Source organism: Haliaeetus albicilla, chromosome 8 (assembly GCF_947461875.1).
Source record: "Haliaeetus albicilla chromosome 8, bHalAlb1.1, whole genome shotgun sequence".
Classification (NCBI taxonomy): domain Eukaryota; kingdom Metazoa; phylum Chordata; class Aves; order Accipitriformes; family Accipitridae; genus Haliaeetus; species Haliaeetus albicilla.
Window position 1 is genome coordinate 24,830,453 of NC_091490.1, and position 21,567 is coordinate 24,852,019.

General features: G+C 36.9%; 1 protein-coding gene across 8 annotated transcripts in view; it reads right to left on the minus strand.

Annotated features, from left to right (window-relative positions):
* Positions 1-21,567, minus strand: part of DENND1B (DENN domain containing 1B) — a 171,892-nt gene that overhangs the window by 106,551 nt on the left and 43,774 nt on the right. For all 8 annotated transcript variants that reach the window (XR_011325803.1, XM_069789372.1, XM_069789370.1 and 5 more), the window contains exons 3-4: positions 20,593-20,636; positions 1,372-1,421 (exon numbers count right to left, since the gene is read on the minus strand). Coding sequence is in view for 7 of the 8 variants with exons in the window: in XM_069789372.1 (XP_069645473.1) it covers positions 1,372-1,421; positions 20,593-20,636 (94 nt within the window). In the remaining variant the exon portion in view is untranslated. The remainder of the gene's footprint in view (positions 1-1,371; positions 1,422-20,592; positions 20,637-21,567) is intronic.

Below are 21,567 nucleotides of genomic sequence, written 5' to 3' on the forward strand. Positions count from 1 at the left end.
TTTCCTTCAGATACTCAACTAAAATACATACCTAGCTATGCTATAAATTCATGTATTCCCACAGTTTATTGATTAAGCTTATCCATCTCATACAAGCAACTAAGTGTCTTCTGAATGGTTCAACAGAAATAGTTAATGCAAGACGACTTACTTGAAAATAATTATTTGCTGCCACTGATTATCTTCTTGCCACTGGATGGCAGCAACAGAACCTCACCTTTTTCTGTTGTCCCCAAATTTTATTTCCATTATTCATCTTCATTACCAATTTTAAACAGAATTCTGTACATATCTTAAGCACATTAAAGACTTTAATGCTTTAAAGCCAACACTGACAACAATATTAGTTAAGTCATTAAAACAGCTTAAAGGACAGTGAGCTTAACCAGTTCAAAACCAAAACAACTTAATTGAATTCAACTATAAAAGACTAAACGAACCTAGTTTACTTCAGAGAAGTTGTGTTTATGAAGATCTTTTTTTTGCCAGTGTGTTTTTCTGCAAAGCCTCTCTTCTTTCCTCTAGACACACACCACCTTTTACTCCACTGATAGCTTCTTGCATCTGATAGAATTCCTCATCCTTGAGTCTCCATCTACAACTGATGCCAATGTTGTTCTGAAACCAGCTCAGCCTGCACACTACCTGGGTGTATCTTTCAGTAATTATGCAAATCAAGCTTCTAATTCAATCTTTGCTGACTCAGACAATATGAGTTTTCCAAACTGAGTACAATTTATTAAATGAATTACCATTAATCATTTTTACAAGCCTAAATAAATATTTTAATTAATAAAAATGTTTTATATGAACAATTTAAATGACTGGCAGCACTACATGGAAGCCACACTATAACTGATACCAGAAAGGTAAGGGCAAATTAATTATAAATAATGGTCTTGATTCTTCTCGTGAGAAAAATCAATTGCATATTCAGTTACTTCCATGCAATTAAAGTCTTAATTTCTTTGAACTCAAACAACATGTCTTCAGTACTGCTTGGCGAGTTTTTATATCCTGGTGCACCGTAACATTTTTTTATGATGCTTGCTGTTTGAAGGAAACTATGTAATTTCCTTATATTAACACAGATGGTGTTTACAATTATAATGGACAAAACTGGGAGTTGGAATGTAGGTCTACCTTGAAAGAGATATCCCTAAAACTCTGTAAAGGTTGCATTTTGCTGTGATAATTTCCTACTAGTGATTTTACACTTATTTGAACAACAAAAGACATGTTCTTCTCACCTGCAGGTGCAAGTTTAGGGAGTACAATATGTTTTCCTTTTCTTTAAATCTTTCCTTGCAATTGTGCTAAATATCATTTTCTATGAAATATTTTTAAATAAACGATAACTGTACCACATACCTTTCAACGTCAAAAGGAAAGCAGAACTTTGGAACACTGTTCAGCACTTCCTGTAAATACAAGTAAAAGAAATAAAGTTAGGGTTTGTGAAAAGGCTTTTGGAAGGCTTTTAGGACAGTTGCTAGTGACTGTCTTTTAAAAAATATCCCAAAATACTAATAACAAATAATAAATTCAAGGAATATATGATCGAAAAAAATACAGCACACGTTCCTGGACTGAAATAATTGATTATTAAAAAGGAATTAAGTTTGTGCTTTGGCAGATTGCAAAGACAATGACATAGAAGCCCCAGGAGGGAAAGGCCTGGCCTGAAGGGTATTAACACCCTTCACATCCCCGCTGGGATTCCCTTCAACAAGGCCATATGGATTTTACAAGAAGCACCACACCATATGGGTAAGCCACGTCTGCTGCTACTTGTACCACAGACTAGCCACAGGGACTTCTGACAGATCCCGGCTCAAAAATACAAACGTTGTTTCAATTAAAATGCAGGCAGAGAAAAGGGAATGAAGTTGGCAGCAGAATGAATTACAGAGAGGTATAACAACTCTATACATGTTCCATAGTCAAATGCTGAAAATGATGGAAATCATCTGCTGGTCCAAAGGAGAAATTTATATGATTAACTCTTTAGGTTTCACAAGCAAGCCTTACTATTAATAAAGGGAAGGGGGGGAAAATCCACCAGATCTACATTCGTACCATAATATGACAGGATAACGTCACTCTTTCTTGCAGAATTTTATTTAAGAAGCTGTTTAGTGGCAAATAAAATGTGTTAATTAAAATATAAAAATGCTCTCAAAATAGTCAACATTTTTCTTTAAAAAAAAAAAGTTAATTACTAGATCAGTTCGCAATAAATATTAAGCAATGATTTTAAAAGATCCCAGAAAAACAGGTTTTATTTCCTTGCTCCCAACTGGGAAAGCAAACCTTCCGTGAAATGATTCAGCTAAAAGAAACAGTCAACATCAACGTAGCTGGTCAAAGCTGTAGAATTCCCTTTTTGTAGCAGACCAACAGACATACACTGCTGTATACACGAGATAGCCCGCAAGGTATGTGTTTTCAGAAAAATGCACATTGATTGCAAATTTCCAGAGCTGCACATGTGGGTTTAAGAACTTGATCTAAGTTGTTAGCACTCTCCAGCCTGAACTCGGTGTTTACTGCATGTTGAACAGTCAACTCCCATTAAGGGAAATTATGTATTTAAATTCCTACACACCACAATGACTATTTACTTCAAACATTTGCCTGGCTCAGTGGATAGTGTAAAACACGAAGAACCCATGCAAGTTAATCAGCAAGGGACGAATAGTTCAGGAAAAAGACACCCCTGAGTACAACATGCATATGTTAGTTGCAACATTCTAAAGGCATATGATGTGCCCCAGTAAATCATCACACAGTACAAAATGGAAAAGTCAACTTTTCTAGAATTTCTAACTCATACAAGAGAGTTCAAGAAATCTTTGGAACTTTTAATTTGTCAGCACAGATAAAGAAGGGTATGAAAGCCACATGTTGTGTTTTGGGAAAGGTTATTAACTTAATTATGAACAGTGGCATTACATATAATATTCTCCAAAAGAAACTGCTCAAGCATCATCCTAAGTGCTGTGAGTGGCCACTGCAGAAGGGTGAGGAGCAGAATACGAAGAGAGCTGGTAAACATTTGAATTTCTGCAGGCAGGAAACAAGCATACGCAGTGCTGGTAGTAGCAATAATCAACTCTAACAAAAGCAAGCAAGCAGAACTTTTAACTCAGAAATTTCCAAAACATTTCCAAGTAGTCTCTCACTTCAGGCCCATAAAGCTTGTTTTTCCTGTTCCAGAGAAATAGTATTTTATACTCTACTTAAATTATCTTTCCTAATCTGCACCTATTCTCACACTATAGGAAGTCATTTTCTCCTCGCTGCTGAGGATTTTAATTGCTGCCCAGTGAGCTTAGCGCTGTCTCAGAATTGGGTATGGAAATGTATTCATTTATGTTCCCCATTGTATTCTCTCAGAATAAATTATCATGCAAGAAAAAAAAAAAAAAAAACAAAACCAAAAAACCGAAAGGTATTAGCTCAATATTTTGACTAAATAACCTGAACATTATGGGTATGTTTTGCAGCGTTTTCCAGGCTGAGCCGGAGGACAGCGTTTCCCCCAGCTCTGCTCCATCCCTCCCCCAGCCGGCACACGTGTACGCAACTTCTGCAGAGCAGCCTCAGCTCGCTTCCCAACTGGCAGGAGCATCCCTCAGGGGACAAGTCTTTAAACCTCCGCACTCTTTAAAATTCAACTAGCCAGCAGGTCTATAGACTGGTGTATAAACAGTATAGACAAAAAAAAAAAAAAAAAAAAAAAAAAAAACCAGCACCAAAAAAACCCCCTCTCAGCTTATGTCAGTGACAAAGCAGCTCAGCAGTTGACTGCTTCTCCCCTGACAGCATAAGCCGGGTTTACACAGATCAATAGATGGAAGTCCCACCACCTAGCTTCCAGGGCTCAGGTTTCTCCCTTCATTACAGGTGCTATTCAGATTTTTAAAATGGAAGAAAACAAGATGCCCCCAAGATGCTCCTAGACAAATTTAAAATGCAAATTATATTATATACACATTCACATACACAGTCACTACCTTTATACAGTTACAGGTGATACTTTCAGTAACCTCTCTATTGAATAAAATTTGAGCTCTGTCTCCTAATGGGTCATCATTTTTAAGGATCCGTAACTCAGCCAGGACTTCCTCTTGAGTCAACATACACACTCTCAGGAAAAGAATAATGTATTTATTGTCTTTTATTTTCATAGCTTCCTAAAGGTATGTGTTTATTTCCGAAGACAAAAGGTTGTACAAGTCTTCGGAAAGTAAAACATCCTTGATTCACATGTCCCATGATTACTTCCTCCTCTGGTTCTCACAGTATTAGTGAAATGGTCACTGTGTCATAAAGGAAAAAAAATGTATACTAGGGGAAAATGATAGTGATCTTGTAAAAAAAAACCAAAAACAAATAAAAGATTATCTATTTGCTTTCAAATACTGAATAAACATCTATAGTTGCATACACAATTGAGTTTAATTGCTAAGTTAAAGGATAACCATCTCATTCCTTATGTAAGTAAGCTCCAAAAGAAAGAAGGAAATCCTAAAATTAGTATCACATGAACCATGGCATGCTGCTTCCCTCACAAAAAGCTTAAACAAAAATGGAAATTGTATTTAAGAAAGTATTTCCTTTGTGCCTATAGCACAGCAGCAGAAACTTGCACTCTCACAGGCTCATGGTCCAGCCGTTTTATTAATTCACTTTCCTCAAGTGCACTATACAACTCCAGCCTGGCCTGGTCATGCTCACTGGCTCTACATTGAGATGATATTACAGAAGCCTAAAAAGTAAGAATTATTTAGCATTCCTTGCTTATTTTGATATCCATACAGCTAATTCTGTGTATCATCATTTTATAAACCAATGTAAAAGGTGGTAGAAGATGCTTCTGAACTCATACATGCCAGCTTTCTGGAGAAAAGCTCCTCATAACTCACAATCTTGCCCTGGTTGGTTAGTCATTTTGGTTAGATTCAAGATATACACTATATTCCTTACTAACTTGGAAAGATAGGATTTTTTTTTTTTTTTTTTTTGAAATATCACAGTCAATTGATACAAGCGTATGAAACCCCTGTGGCTGTTCAGTATACATTGTAGAGCACAGTGATTCAGGATGATACTTGTTTCTTTTTCCACTTGAATGAGACACAATAGGATCTCACCACAGCTGGAAGAAGGTACAGGAGCTGCTTCTACAGGAAAGCTGCACCAGATTTGATATAAATTACAGAATGAGCTTATTAATGTACCTCTACACAAGCATGAGTGGGTTTTTTCACTTTAACTTACGCATTTCAACTGGTTACCTTTTTCTGTGTAGATGAGGCCTAATGACTTGATGACACAACAGAAATTAAGTTCATCACTTGGTATTATACTACTGAAATATTTAAGCATTGAAGCTTAACCTGATTAATTTCTGAGGTTAGAAGGATGTGAGAACTATTCGTCCCAGCATCTTTTTTCTTATTCCAACATATTTTGCAGTTTGAGTTTAAGTGGGCATGGAAAAGAACCTGATTATTTCCAAGGGCATCCCTGGGAAAGGATTGAAAGTCTTCCCTGACAGGAATATTTTAAGGTATCCAGAATGCTGAACCACTTCATCAACAGCAGCTCAGACACTTTTTTTAAGAGTCCTGTTACCCTCCAACTCTTCCTGCGTTTATCTGCAGCATAAGACTGTTCCTCAAGCAAGCAGGTTGGTTCTCCCCAGGTCCATTCCACATATGGATTGAGCATCTCTGGAAAGGAAAGAGTACAGCCTTACACCGAGACACAGTCACACCATGTCCATTCCAGAGACACGTCAGGAAACCCAGGGAAAAAATGGGCTAAATAAAATCTATAGTAACCAAGATAATTTGAATTATTTAATTACAAAATCCAGACCAAGTTACCAAAATCATCCATATAAACTAGTGCTCAAATAACTATCTATCCTCATCTCTTTATTCTGTTTTGAAGCAGAAATCAGCCAAAGAAATATCAATTATAAGAGCACAAATAAACGGTCATCCACTTAAGTTACAAAACACTTTTGCACTTTTCCTCCCCACTACCCTTACTTCTTCAACTGTTTTCTTTCTCAGTAACAATATTTTTCTAGCTTTTATCTTTCTCTTATTTCTCTACCTTTTCTTTTGGCACAGTCCTTTCCCCCGCCCCTTTTCACTGAAAGGAGAAATTCTCTTTTTTGTCAGTCTTTTATCTTTGTCATATCTACGTTATTAAAGTCTCCTTTTTTTTTCCCTTGTTGACAAAAGCTACTTGCTACTGTATTTTAGTATTTCATCTAATTGCCCTTCGAAACTTATTTTCTTCCTGCTATAACTTTTTCTCCCTACTAACCTCTCTTTAAATGTCTTCTCTTGAAACACCTGACTGCAGCTGTCTCTTTTGATTCTTACCAGTTTTCCCTACTCAAATCTCTATCTCCAACTCCAATGTCCTCTCATCTTCACTCATAACCCAACTTGCTCTCTGATCTTTTCTCAAAGGGGACTCTATTTCACCATTCCTTACCATAGTTTTCAGTCACCTGTGCCAGTACAAACATACAAACAAGAGATCTACTTGATCTACTTGAGATTTAAGACTGTCATGACAGGTATTTCTGACTCAAACCACTGACTTCAGTGGGAATATTTAAATGCTTCAAGTTGCACAGATTTAGGTTCATTCTTAAATCAAAGCCAGGCTGCTTAGCATCTTGCAGTGTTGAGCCCTTCATCATTATGGTTCAACGAAAGTGAAATTCTAATGCTGCCACATAAAAGAGCCGATGAAAAGGTAAGCTCTGTCCTTGCCACTGACTTTTCCTTTACCTTCCTCTAAAGCCATGCACACCCACAGCAGGGACCCATGCAAAGCCAGCAGCAGTAGTTATATTTCAAAGACTTAGCTCTTACCTCTGCTAAAAATCTCATCAGAAAATTGTAGCTACAATAAAGAAAGGCCCAAACGGTTTGAATAATAAAAAATTTTAATCTTAGATTACATTCACAGGAATCCAAAGGTCTAAAGTATGGAAGTCATTATCAGGCCTCCATAACTATTTTTATCCTTTATATGCCTCTCTCTAAAGCACATCATTCAGTGATTATCTATGGTATGGTAAAAACAAACAAAAAAAATTATCAGCTGCTTTCTGAACACTTAAAGCGAGGAAAAATACAGAAATTAAATGCAAATAGTTTAGGGTGGAGATGCAAAGCTCTTTTAATAAATAAATAAATAAGTGCCTGAAGGTTACAGAATTTCACTGTTGCAAGAATGAATCACTAAATTACACACCTGCTTTTTACTTTTTTTTTTAACCTTTTTTAAAAAGTCAGAAATCTGCAGTTTAAAATATTTTAACTATCATTTCCACATTTGTTAAATAAAGTATACATATAACGTAAAATTTTCAGGAGTTCAAGGCTACTTGTGAAGAAGAGACAGGAAAGCAACACCTTTCTCCAACCTTTATGAATCATTTAAAACAAAAAAGTTTTCCAGACTTAGCAATGAGTCCCACTTTGTACACTGAGAAGAAACACAATCAGTAGTTAACTTTCTGTGGTTTTGCCTTCAGATATTTCAAATTTTCCTCTAGGTCTAAAGGCAAATTATGAAGAGTTCTCTGAAATTGTTTCAGAGAAATATTAATATTTACTAGCAATCACTAATTGGTTTGCTAGTCATATTTATGGGGTAGTCCCACAAAACTCACGTGCGCATAGCACTGTTTCATTTGCAGCGTAACACCACAGGATGAATGCAATCATGATGTAAAATGGTGGGGGTAACACAACTGCGTGACATAGCAGTTTCAGCGCAGAGGCGGGGGTGAGGCGGGGTGGGAGCGAAACACAGACCCATAGATGTGCTCTCTAAGTTCTACCTGTTGCAATACTTCTATTTCCAGAAGATGAAAAAGAAAATTTGCGCAATCACAGCTCCCTCAGAATAGACCTGCTCATCTCACAATTTTCAGAGCAAGATGTGGATAGTGCTGTGTTATCTGATACATAATTATATCCCGCTACAGCTGACACATAGGAGTTCATACAGCCCTCACAAACCCATAAAGGGGAAGGTGATTCTGGACCACATAGCAGAAGTTGTCACTAATGGATTCAAGAAAGGTTAAAACTCCACCAAGCTGAGCTTTGTGTACATTCCTACAATCATAGATTGTTTTCACCCACAGAACACAAATTCTACTCCGCTGCTGAGAACAATTTTTGATCCTCATTTAGTTGGCTCACACATAAACTACAACCGGAGAGGCCCTACAGCCTATGACTGACATTCAGAAGACTCAGGTTGCTCCTAACACTTAAACACCAAGCTTTTTAGAAAAAGACTTGCTCTCTAAAAAGTGTCATGTTTTCATCTTTCTAAAGCTTATTCAGAGAAATATTTGTTGTCTAAAATGAATGGGGAGCTGAATACCTGCAAATGAGGAAGAGATCGCTTAAAGAATTCCAATCTGTTAATTTCTCTTGTTCCTGCTCCCTATCTCTTCTCTTCTTGGCCACCTCTCAGTTATGTGCCTCAGGGGAGGATGGAAGGAAGAAAAGGTTGGTTCACCTACCTGCTCCTGCTAGAAAGACAGCTGAAGGGTTTTGGTAGCTTAGTCTAGCTGTGCTGTGCTCTACAGAGCAATAAGGGCACAGTTAAATCATGAAGAGACATGAGGTAGCAGGACAGAAAGACTCTAGACAACAAGGTAACACGAAGACCTTGAGATCTTGGAGAAGCAAAATCATGTAAACAAGTAGCTATCAGAGGTGGCAGTGAAGACCTGAAGGTCAGCTGTATCTGCTACTGAGCTTATAGATGATTGTTGCAACATCACTTAGAACTAACAGTATGTTAAATACAGACAAAAATAAATGAAAGAAAATTAATGAATGGAACAGTGACACAACCAGGGTGTGGTACACCGCAGCTAGAGGCAGACTACAAGATGCTCTTGCCTTGTACGGCAGACTAAGGCTGGTGTCCCAGGCAGTACACATAAGACTTTACTGCTTTTAGAGCACCTTTCAAAGGCACCTTAAAAAGAGAAAAGAACAAATCTATTAGTTAACCCTGAGTGCTTTAAAAGGCATTGTTAATCTCACTATCCTGTAAGACTGAAGAATCAGGCTTCCTAAACAACCACAGAGTAAGTTTAAAAATTCAGAGATTTTTACTAAGTTACAAAATGTTGGAGTCTCTATTTGTCTAATTGTTCCTGAATCTCACCATGTACCCAGTTAAAAATAAAGCTTATTTCAGCCACAGTTGTGTCCAGCATAGCATACAGGGACCCAAAGTTCACTTTAGAATAACAAGCTCAGTTACAAATAGCAGAATAGGTAAAACAATACGAAGTTCAGAACAGGTTAATTTACCTGCTTAAAAAAAAATGTCGTGGTTTAACCCCAGCCAGCAACTAAGCACCACGCAGCCGCTCACTCACTCCCCCCCATCCAGTGGGATGGGGGAGAAAAATCGGGAAAAAGAAGTAAAACTCGTGGGTTGAGATAAGAACGGTTTAATAGAACAGAAAAGAAGAAACTAATAAGGATAACACTAATAAAATGACAACAGCAATAATAAAAGGATTGGAATGTACAAATGATGCGCAGTGCAATTGCCTGCCACCCGCCAACCAACACCCAGCTAGTCCCCGAGCGGCGATTCCCTGCCCCCACTTCCCAGTTTCTATACTAGATGTGACGTCCCATGGTATGGAATACACCGTTGGCCAGCTTGGGTCAGGTGCCCTGGCTCTGTCCTGTGCCAACTTCTTGTGCCCCTCCAGCTTTCTTGCTGGCTGGGCATGAGAAGCTGAAAAATCCTTGACTTTAGACTAAACATTACTTAGCAACAACTGAAAACATCAGTGTTATCAACATTCTTCGCATACTGAACTCAAGACATAGCATCGTACCAGCTACTAGGAAGACAGTTAACTCTATCCCAGCTGAAACCAGGACAAAACCCCCTCAACTTTCCTGGAACTCATAATAAAACCACAAAAATTGACAATGCTCTTCTTCCCGAAGAAAGTTCCCATTAGAACGAGTGTAGACTGAAATGTTACCATCTACCCCTATTACTGGCAAGGCAAACAAAAACAAGATAAATAATACTTCGCCATACAGCTCTAGCACGCATATAATATTTGTATCCCATGCACCAATAAATAGTTTCCCCTTGCCTCCCTGACTCATGTCAGGGAGACCATTATTCCCTAGGCAATATCAGAGAGCTGGGAAAAACAGGAGATGTGCTCTTCCATCTCCACTCTTGAGATTACTATGTGGGCAATATTTAACTTTTAAGGTAGTAGATTATTTATTGTCTTTAAGAAAGTTCATTACATTTTGTACAAAAAAAGACACCAGAGTATGACACACAATTTCCTATCATTATGCAGTAGGGAAAAAGTGACTTTTTAATATACCCTTCCAGTGACAGCATCTCTAATATTACCTGGAAATTCAACAGTTAAGATGCATCTTTGGCAGCAATACTGAACCTCCTGCATATCCTGTTCAGATGCTGTTTCTCCAGTAGTGAAAAAAATAACCACCATAAAATAAAGCACAAATTAAAATTTATTCTTATTTATTTGTCTTACCTGTTAGTTTTTTCATTCTACCTTGAATACTCTTGATAGCTCAGGACAGAAATGAGCCTATGTGCAACATACCCAACTCTATCTATTCAATGTATTGCTTTAAAGTGAAGTTTGCAGTCTCAAAAACCATCTGCAAAACAGTATCAAGGAAAATCACGAGTAAAGCGTAGTTTACACTCAGGTCAAAAGGCTCCTATGTGCAAGATTTTGTTCTTGATCATCAAGGAAAGAAATTTTTCAAAGGAAAATTAACTATGAAAGTACACTACAAATAATAAATAGCTGGATTTCCATAAAAATAAAATACACTGAAAAAGTCATGAAGTTTCAAGCATGACGAACTCTACTCTTGACGACACTTGATACATTTCAGATTCATTTTAACTCCAAGCACATTTTGTTCCAAATATATTCCAAATAATTTTTTCCTCCAGAAATTCTAGCATTTCACCAGAGACTTCAGACTACGCATAGAATTAATTATATAAGAAACAAACAAACAAAAAAAACAACTGCAATTTTGCTGGAAGTGGCCAAAGCAGAAGACCCACAACATGCAGCAACCGGGAAACCAGAATGAAAGGTCAGAGGCAAGAAAAAGAGAAGACTGTTTTTGAGGCAGAAAAGAGAAAACAGCTAAATGGATTTACTTTATAAATTAGATAACCGTTTCCATCTGCACATGTCACCACGTTGTCTTTTCAATACAGGTGATCAGAGGTTGCCCGACTTTTGGATGTAGAACCAGCAAACATTTTTGACAACTACTGAAGTTCTTTCAAGTCTCCTCTTAGCATCATAAGTAAAAACTCTGGATTTTTCCTAGAACATGTTTTAGCATGCTGACAGGTAAAAAAACAAACAAAAAACTCCACCTTGTTTGAAATACCACCTTATACCTTTTGACTCACTGAGTTTTCTAACCATTATGCTTTCACCCAGGCGTATTTCAGAAGCAGAAGGAAGCAAGCAAACATGACCACAACAGTCAAATTGCAAACAGCAGCCTGAGCATGACATACAAAATCGCTCCTTTTGGTGAACTAAATCCTAAGTATAAATAAGAAGTACTGCATTAGTTACCTAAAAGACAAGTATTGAAACAGAGAGTGTCTGTAAATAGCAGGATGTCATTGCTTGCCTAGAAAGCTTCTGCTAAACAATTGGCCTGCCCAGTAAATACCCAGTACTGATATACACAGAAAGGTCAGCACCAGATCTGCAGATTGCTTATATGCAAGAATTGGCCTGCTCAGGCTGGGGAGTGAAACTGTCTTATAATGCTAGGTGATGCCCTTCCAGAATCAGAACTTTCCACTGATTTTTTCATTAAATGACCATACAGCATATGCCATGACAAAATCCTGATTTTGCTGGCAACACAGAAACTTAAAAGTAGTTAATAAATGAAGAATCACATAAGTTAATGAACAACTTGGGTGCCATGCTGAGAGAAAATATCTGTAGTAGAGAGTGACTTATGCAGATAAATAAGGTGAGACAGTCCAAAAGCCAAACCCTCAACTGGGCTCATCTACCTCTAAATGCACAGTCCTATGTGGGAGTGTGCCGGCTCGCACAGCTGTGTCAGTAGCAGGGGAAGTTGGGGAACCACATTATGCTGTAAAGGGCAGTGAAACCAATTACATGTGTGGCCTGAGTTCCTTGAGCTAGAAGAATCTATAGCCAAAAACAAGGAACCAAGAAAGGAAATCAGCTTCTAAGGAACCTGCTATGATTACCATTTCATAATTGCAACTATTTGTGATATTTTTATTAAGGAAACAGTTAATTCTTATTTTACAGGCATCATAGGTCAACAAGAATCACTTGTAGCAATAGTTTTTCAGTTCTAAATTCAGGTATTATCAACAGTGTTGAAAAACAAAGAAAGATGAAACAAATCCAAGACCAAAGAGGGACAGGAGCACTAACATATCCCTTATGTTACCAGATGCAGACAGATGACTATCACAAAAAATAAAATCCAATGGACATACAGTTAGATGTATTTTTTTCCCAAGGAGATACGCAATGTACATTCACTTCACCTATGGCTGAGCCTGTCCAGACCGTCTGGCTCCCAGCTACTGCATCATTGCTAGAGATTACTCTGTAACAATGTCAGGTTGGTGTTTCTGCATGTGAGCATGTGTCAGCCACTTCAGCACAAAGTCAATCAGCTTAGCTCCAATATAGCATAAGCCAATTTTTGAACAGCCAAGAGAAGGAGGCGGCAGCTTCCACCGGCAAGCCAGGCAGCACAAGCAACTAACAGCCAGGAAGATTTTCACATGCTTCAGTCTGATGCATAAGAATGAAACTGTCCATGCCCAGTGAAGACACAAATCTAACCCAAGTATTCACTGCACTTACTGAAAATTAATAAAAATCCTGTTCCTACAGCAGGATTTCTCCATAAATTGAAAGAGGTCTTCCCTCTCCCCAACTTTAGTCTAAAATTCAAGAACTGACACACCAAGTCTGCACCGGCCCAGTATGTTTTCTCTGATAGTGGCCGTTAGTACCTAGTGAAGGGCAAAGGACAGAGATAAGCATGCACTGTAACCTCAGAGAGAGGTTATTTCTCAGATGTGGATCTTTTGTTACTGATTGTACTTTTATTTACGATAGCAAACAAAATGACTCGCACAAAAACCAGAAACTCGACACCTCTGCTTAGGGAAGAAGCAAATAGAGTCCACCAGTCAAGTAGTTCACAATGCCTTGAAAATTTATACAGAAGTAATGAGTACCAGAAATAATTATATTCTGATGGATTAATGTATTTCCCTTCCTGATACCCTGCCTGGAGCTGCTTCACCTTCACTTATTGCTCATCCAAGATCCCAAACCATGTAGTTAGGACCCCTCCAGCTGCAGCCTACTAACCATCCTTGCCTTGCTCTTGCTGCTGGCAACGTCCCCTGCTGCTCCAGTTCCTGATCTCAGTCCCATTAAGTCTTGTTCTTTGGCACTAGTGTGCCCTGGTTCCTTGATTTCATCATACTTGGATTATGACATTTGATACCAGACCATTTCCTAACATAAGTAATATGTAAAAGAAAGTATTTTATTTAACAAAATATAAACAAATTAGTTGAAGTGACACTTCAGTGTCAGCAGCAGTAACAGTGAACCAATGTGCTTCAAATGCTCTCCCAGTTCTGCAGAAAACTATCATCAAGAAAAGCAGAGCGACAGCCAAGAATCAAACACAGGATTCAGGAATATTCCATCCAGTACAAACATAAAAAAAAGGCTGAGCTAGTTAGGATATTCCTCAAAGAGCAGCAGTAAGCTTGAGACACAAGAGCAATGCTGAAAGTAAAACAGAGACAACATATCGAAGACTGAAGTGGATGGAAGGTATTAAGCAAGTAGGTGAGAAAGTATAAAGTAGCACGGAATAAGGAATTAGGTAACATTAGACTGGAACATTCTGAGGGCAGCCGAGGTCAATCAACAACGACATCACACATGACAATTTGGCAGTCTTTCTGGAAGACGTTCCAAATGATTGTCATCACTGTTTCAGCCATCAGTTAGTTTTTTCTTCTTTGGTTTGGCACATCACTGAAGGCTGTAGGAATAAGCCAAATCACTAACAGTTATTTTCGATAGGCTGATACACAATATCTGAAGGACAGTCAAATATTAATACTGTACTTATTTGAGCAAACAAGAGAAAAGAACATGTCTACAAAATGTAATCCCCCAATAGCACAGCTGTATGATAAAAAAAATGGTTAACATATGCATACAGTCTATTAAAATGCACATAATCTGACTCAAAATGAAAACATATCTAACAAGTAATTCCATTCATCTGGCCCTTTTTCACCCAGCCTTAAGATATACAAATGCATGCCTTTTCACCAGAACACAGCAGCTGGGAATGAAAAGGAAAGCATTCAAATGATCATTTTCACATCATATTCCATCGTCTTTTCACCACCTTCTCCCCAGTCTTTCTTTGAGTCTCATTCTGTTACAAGAGAGCTGCATTTTAGATCAATTCATATTTCCATAATCCACACTGCTGTTTCTCCCTCTCCTCCCCAGGGTGGACTAACCCCTGCATCCAGAACTATGGCTTACAACTGTCATTAAGACCTGTAACAAAAACAAGATAACAAAAGAGCTGGTAGAGATGACGCTAGCCAGTACCATATGCTGATCAAGTTCAACATTTTTAACTTAAAAGGTCTATAAAACAAAACTGCCACAATCCTGAAAACAAGCATACTTGATGTTACCACCTGTCCTCAAAATTTCAAGAAAGTTCCAAGTTTTCAGTATTGGGCTTTCATAATTTTAAAAATAAAAGTCTCAAATTAAAGATTTATTCTGTCTCTCTTGGGATGAATTAAAAAAAAAAATTGAGAATGCACCTTGGAATATTTACATCTCGAATGAGGTAAGGGTCTCGGTGATCCTGAGTGTTCCCAGCACGTCTAGGTGGGCAGTTATTTCACAGAATATTTATCAGGACTGGACAGATCTTTTCTGTTCACACAGTCCAGTTAGCAACTATAAATAGACCTCAATATTTTTCTGCTGATCCTCTATCAGCTGTGATTTGCATAGACAGAAAGCATTGCTGTCTTAAAACACACAGTATTCTTCAATAAAAACAGTATGTATTTCTAACACAAAGTGTCAGGAAATCACAGGAAACTATCTTAACCTGATAAAGCTTACTTGCAATGCACAAAGTTGCCATCATCTCAGCTGGGTTAATTGTTTTCCTCTAAGTTACACAGGGATTCAAGTTCCAAAATATCCTTACGCTAAACAATACGTGTAACATTTAGACAAAAATACTTTTGAAAATTAGTAACCTCATTAGATTGATTCCTCCTTTCTCATACCAATGTACCCAAATACTAATCAAACTTATTAACACACAAGCAACAAAATCCCAAAACCCTTTTTAAGATTTACTGATAAAAACAAAAACACCAAAGCAAGCACCTACCTAGTTAGCACAAACATTTGAAACATGTATTTAATGCCTCATCAGAATGAAAGAACAAAGCCATCAAATGCTGAAAGCCAGTGAGATGCATCCCCTAACAGCACGCCTGCAGCCTTGAAAAAAGTGTAAACAGTCTCATACGCCCTGGGTTCCTGCTGCTCTCTTAGGAGAGCAAAGAGGGACACAAAATCATCGCAACTGGCTTCCACACATTATTTTGACCCAGACAGCAGCCTTTAGCTTGCTTCTTGAGATTACTTTCTTTTTTAAATAAAACTTGTGCTATTATTTAAATCTTTGAAAAAAGAATATAATCTCTTTTATATTGACCTAATTTATATAATTGCTACCACGATCCATGCAATTAAATATTTCATCCTGCAAGAAACTGAGAACTTTGACTCCAATCAGACATTCATTTAAGCCAGGCTTAACTTTCAATAGTTAATACATACATTGAAAGTAAAGAGTGCAGCTAGTGCTTTGCTAAGGGAAGGCTAATGTATTAGTACTTCATAGGATTTATCCCTTAAGCAACTGATGTTTGCACACATGCATGTGTATCTGTATATTTTTACATATACATATATTTTTACAAGAATCTGATAGATTTACATGTATAATATCAAGATTTAGTACTTGGGTCACTACAGAATAAGGAGCAAGGTTTATTGCTCACAATTCAGTGGTGAATTTTGCATAATGTGATACATTAAAAATAAAAACCAGCTGTTATGATATAAAATATGAGATAATAACACAAAGGGTATTACAGTAACTTCATTGAAAACAGTAGATTCCTCACATGGGATGCTATATCCCTTACTGGTTACTGATCTGCAGGGTTTGGTAAAAGCCTGACATGAAAAAGCAGATTTAGTCTGCTTGCCATAGAAAGCAGACAGCAAGAGAAGATAGGATGATATCTGCAACACAACTAACAATCTAATGCAGAGTCTTAATTCTTTCTTAACCCACAGCTTCAATCAACAACCCCTTGTCATATTTCATGTTACTGAAGTGGCTTCTGGTAAGTCCATCTCCTGCCATATTAGCTATTTATATCATCTTTCTGGTGAGATATTTTTTACCAGCAGAGAAGTGGCAGACTAAAGAAAGAAATTATTATGTGATTAGAAGGGAGAAGAATAAAACCTGTTCAGTGGATTACTGTCTATACACCATATACTCTGGGACCTATTGCAGATAGAAATCACTTTGGGCCAATAAGCAGTCAGATTAAAAAGCAACTGAATTCTTACACAACTAAAAATAATAACCAAAATAGTTGTAATTATTAACTTATAAGAAACATTAAACTTCACATGCTTCAAAGGTGAAGACAACGTAGAAAGAAGCACTGCCTCTGGCAGAGCCACTAACACCTGCTGGTGCCATCAGCACTGTGCTCTCGTCCTTCCTTGTGCCAACTCTACTCCTTTCCCCAGGAATGTTTCAACTCAATGAAGTTACTGGGAGCTTGAGTGTTTTTATTTCCAGAACAGCTATGAATAGAGGCATACTGGAGGCATCTGGACACATTTGACATCAATAGAGCTTTGCCACTGACTCCACTGCTGTGAGGAGATAGCCAGCGTCAGCAGATCTCAGTTCTGCTGGGTGACATTAATTTCTGCAGAGATATACGTCTTCTTTTTCAACAGTTATGAAGTATGTCATTTTGGAAGCAAAGGTGGTGTTTTCATTTGGGTTGCTTCTCTATAGCACTTTAAAAACACTTTATTTTTAAAAGCAAATGGATTATTTTCTCTGTATAGACTTCCATTTGAAAATGAGCTTGCAAGTCTGAAATTAAACTCTAGTCTAACCAGCCTGAATAAACAAAATAGGAATTTCAAGATTAAAAACATACACATCTTTTATCATTAAAATTTCATTGAGCACAAGGGGAGTTTTGAACATACTACAAGACAGAGCCTGTAGGCATATACATTCAAAATATATTTTAAATTAAAAAAAAAATTTCCATTAAATGGCTACAACCCATTCCTCATCCAAATGTGAGCTTGTGAGGATAACCATAGAAGAGCTATATATGCTGAAATCAGGAATCTTCACATTTCTTCTACAGTGCTGAGATTATTCAGAACTTTTTCAACATTGTCAAACTCATGTTTATAGCATTAATGCCAGTACAACAGTAAATTGTAACTCTACGATGTCTCAAACAGATCAGTTCTGCTTTTGGGGTACTTTTTAAATAAAGATTTTCTTTGAAATGGTAGCATGGTTCTTTGTACTTAGAATTCTACCCAGCGAGTTTATTGTTTAATTGATAGTTTTGTGAGTCACTAAGTTGTTAATTAGTCCCATCATCAAAAACAAAACAAAACAAAAACAACTTTCTGAAATATTCCTGGCAAAAAGAAGTATTTTTTATTTCCTGCCTTGAAGCATTACTTTTTTTCTTTCCCCATTCTGTGTTTTTCCCTTTTCTTTCTTATTCTTGCATCTGAAGAATTACCAGACAGAAAATAAGTGGTTTCCCTGCAGTCTTGGCAGATAAGAAAAATCAATGAATCTTACAAATTCTTTTGTGGTAGCAAAACTGCACCTTAATATTTCCTTTACTTAATGGACTGCACATAAGTAAATGATTATGACAAATCACTAACCTTTTCTTTTTCCTGATTATCTGTAGTTGCTACATCCCATCCGAAACAGAGGGGATGTTTTGCAAAACAAGATTTTGGAAGGTCAGCATTTAAGAGAAAAGAGATCAAAAGAAGAATACTGCCCAGCCTAAAAGAAAATGGCAAGCCAAAAGAATAAGAGAGAGGATTAGGGATGATTAAGCATTGGAAAGTTCAGGCATAGTGAGAGGACAAATGTGAGAAAGAGGAGGAATATATCAAAAAGGCTTAGACAAGTTTTCTTTGCATTACGAAAGCAACAAAAAGGTGACATGATAAACTGTAGAAAAATTCAGGAAGAGAAGAAAATATTTTGCCCGCTGTTATCACATCACTGTGCAAACAGACAGCTCTTAGATTTTAGGAAGGATGATTCTTTGGGATACATCCAAAAACTAACTCACACATTTTACATTTAAAATAGAAAGGACTGGAAAGTAGGATGGAGAATATTCTTTTTCTTTCCTTTTTTTTTTTTTTTAAATATTCTCCCCACAAACTTCCATTGAAATTAGCCTTGACAGTTTTAGTGAGATCTCATTTTTTTTAAAAATTAAATCTGGTAGATATTCAGGTCTCCAGTCCAAACCTACCAAGTTCAACATATACACACACGTGCTCACAGAAGGCTTCTGCTGATTTTGCTTGACTACTTAGCTCAGGGGTTTGCTGTAGAAGCTGCTATATATTCTGTTCAAATCCAGTGGTTCTAATAGGAAAATTTCCCTTGCAAGGATGAGGATTAAAACATACTGTTTCCCAGGAAAACAAGCAGTTTACCTGAAACACTAGATTGCCTACACTGCTGAGACACAATGTGCAGGCGTAGGTTTTTCACAGCCCAAAGGCAGAAGGCTGCCTGAGGACTCTGTTTCTTATAGATTAGGTATGTCTATTGGATCTTTGTATGACTGCCCTCCAGTCTTTAGCGGGCTTCATCTTCTAATCATTTTTCTGCACCAGCTGTTCTTTGAATAACCTTCGACTTAACTGAATAAGATCCTATTTTTCTTCATACATAATTTCTCTCTTTTTTTTTTTCTTTTTTTAAGATCAAGCCTTTCTTAGGGAAAAGAGAAAGAACAAAACAAACTAGAAAAGAAGAATTTAAATGACAGTGAAGATGATCATTCTGCAGCCAGGAAAATTATCAAAACTTGCTGGATGTCTAGCTAAGAACATATAACAGCGCACTTTGTTCATGTACCATTTATCACTATCTTACAAGCTGCACATGTTTCTGACTAATGCTATTCCCTAACCAGACATCCTACCTTCTATGTTTGTATATTTGTTCCTTTCATCATGAATCACCTTACAGCTGTCTTTATAGAATCTTGTATTATTGATTTAAAAAAACAAAACAAAACAAAACAACAACAATTTATCAAGATCTACTGTACAAAAATATTTCCAGATCATCCATTGTGGTGATATTACCAATGAAGAATATGTTTGATTCAGTATCAGTCTAAAAAGAAGAGCAAAGAGAGACACTGAGTCGGAGATATTTATTCTATTTAGTGGTTTTATGTATTTTTGTTTACAAAAATAAAAATATTTCCATGGAAGAAACTCATCTAAAAGTTGCTGAAATAATAAAATTTAATAGTTTCATTAAATTTTAATATTAGTCACTTTAATGAAATAGTCCAGGGGAAAAAAAAAAAACCACCACTAATTAACAGCTTTGCTATCACTACAAACAGTGAAATAATCCATCAATCCTGTAAGTATAAACTTTCCTTTGAGAATTAATTATAGATAGAAACTAGGATTTTCACACTTTCAAAATCATTAAGTTTATATCATTGTCTTTTACAAGGGTCTGAGGATTATTTTTTATTCCCAAGCAAATAACTAGGGTATCTCTAAAATTTATTAAATAAATATATAAGAACTTGCATTGTAAAGGATTAAAGGAACAGGACCCACAGGTTATGCCATTAAATGTACCTACGTGTGCAGCTCTTCAACTTTTTTGTTCTGGTGATTTTTGTTAACACGATTTATAACATCAATGTTTGGCAAAGTTTTGTTGATAAATTGTCCACATTTTCAATCCTACAACAAATAAAAACACAACACTTCCAACAGAAACAGCTTATAAAATACTCTGTATTGAAAATAAGGTGATACAGAGAATTAGTATGATATACAGTGCTCTACAACTGCTATTGCATATTCCTGTCACAAAGGCATTCTAATCACCAAGCCACCAGTTGGGTGAAGACTTCCTCCCCACTATCATTAGCATTTGCCTCTCCACAGCTGAATAGGAGAGCTTTTTTATTATTATTCTAACATAAAAAAAAGTTCAATCTCATGTTTCCAACCTGGTCTCCAAAGTCCTCTGGGAACTTCCACAGTACCACTGGATCTGTAAATAATTGACAGACAGCATTAATCAGAGGCAAAGGAACAGAGTATTACAGTCAGAGTACATTAATATTAAAGAGAGGGTCAGCTTAGCGTCAAGCTTTGAGGCAAGTGTAAAAATGTATCTAAAAACTAAGGAAGATACTGGATTATTAAAAACACTTATTTCATATTTATGAAACTATATGTTTATTGTTTTACATATGGTAGCAGGTTATAATGTACTGAACTATTTTCATATTCAACTCTTTCTTTTAGCCTTTGAGTACTTCATTTTTTTTAAGCATGTGTTCAATTTTCACATTTTAATTTAATTAAGAAATAAAGTGATACAAAACCTCTTTCAATCCAAGGGAAAAAAAGAGATGTAAAATGATAAGGGGAAAACAAAGATCTCTATGAGGTATAGAAAAGTGTCATCTGTGATTTTAAAGATAGTACCAATGTAACCAGCACTCTCAGGAAAGAGTTTAGAAGAGCTAGCAGGCTTGAGTTTTTCTGTTCAGAGCCATTTAAAATCTGCATTTCAATAATACCTTAAAGTTTTCATTAACCTATTATAAACTGTTAATTATCAACATAACCAGTGTTATTTAGGCTATATATTAGTCTACAATTAACATTATTTTGAAGGCACCTAACAATGACCTGAACCATAACCTTTCAACAAAAAACAAATTAGGCTCTTCACCCTCCTCAAACCTTTTAGTCTCCTGTGATACCAAACCCTCCTGAGGTGCTACCATTAAACTGTACCACAAACACCCATGAAGCTTCACAGCACTTCTAAACAACAGATTAGCAGCAGCATTTGTCCATGTGCTAACAGCAAAATTACCATCTTCCTGCAAGGGAGACCCAGGGGTGTGCCAAAGCCTGGACTAGTGGGAGAGCGTTCCAATTTCTGCTCCTGCCCTAGCCAACATCAAGCA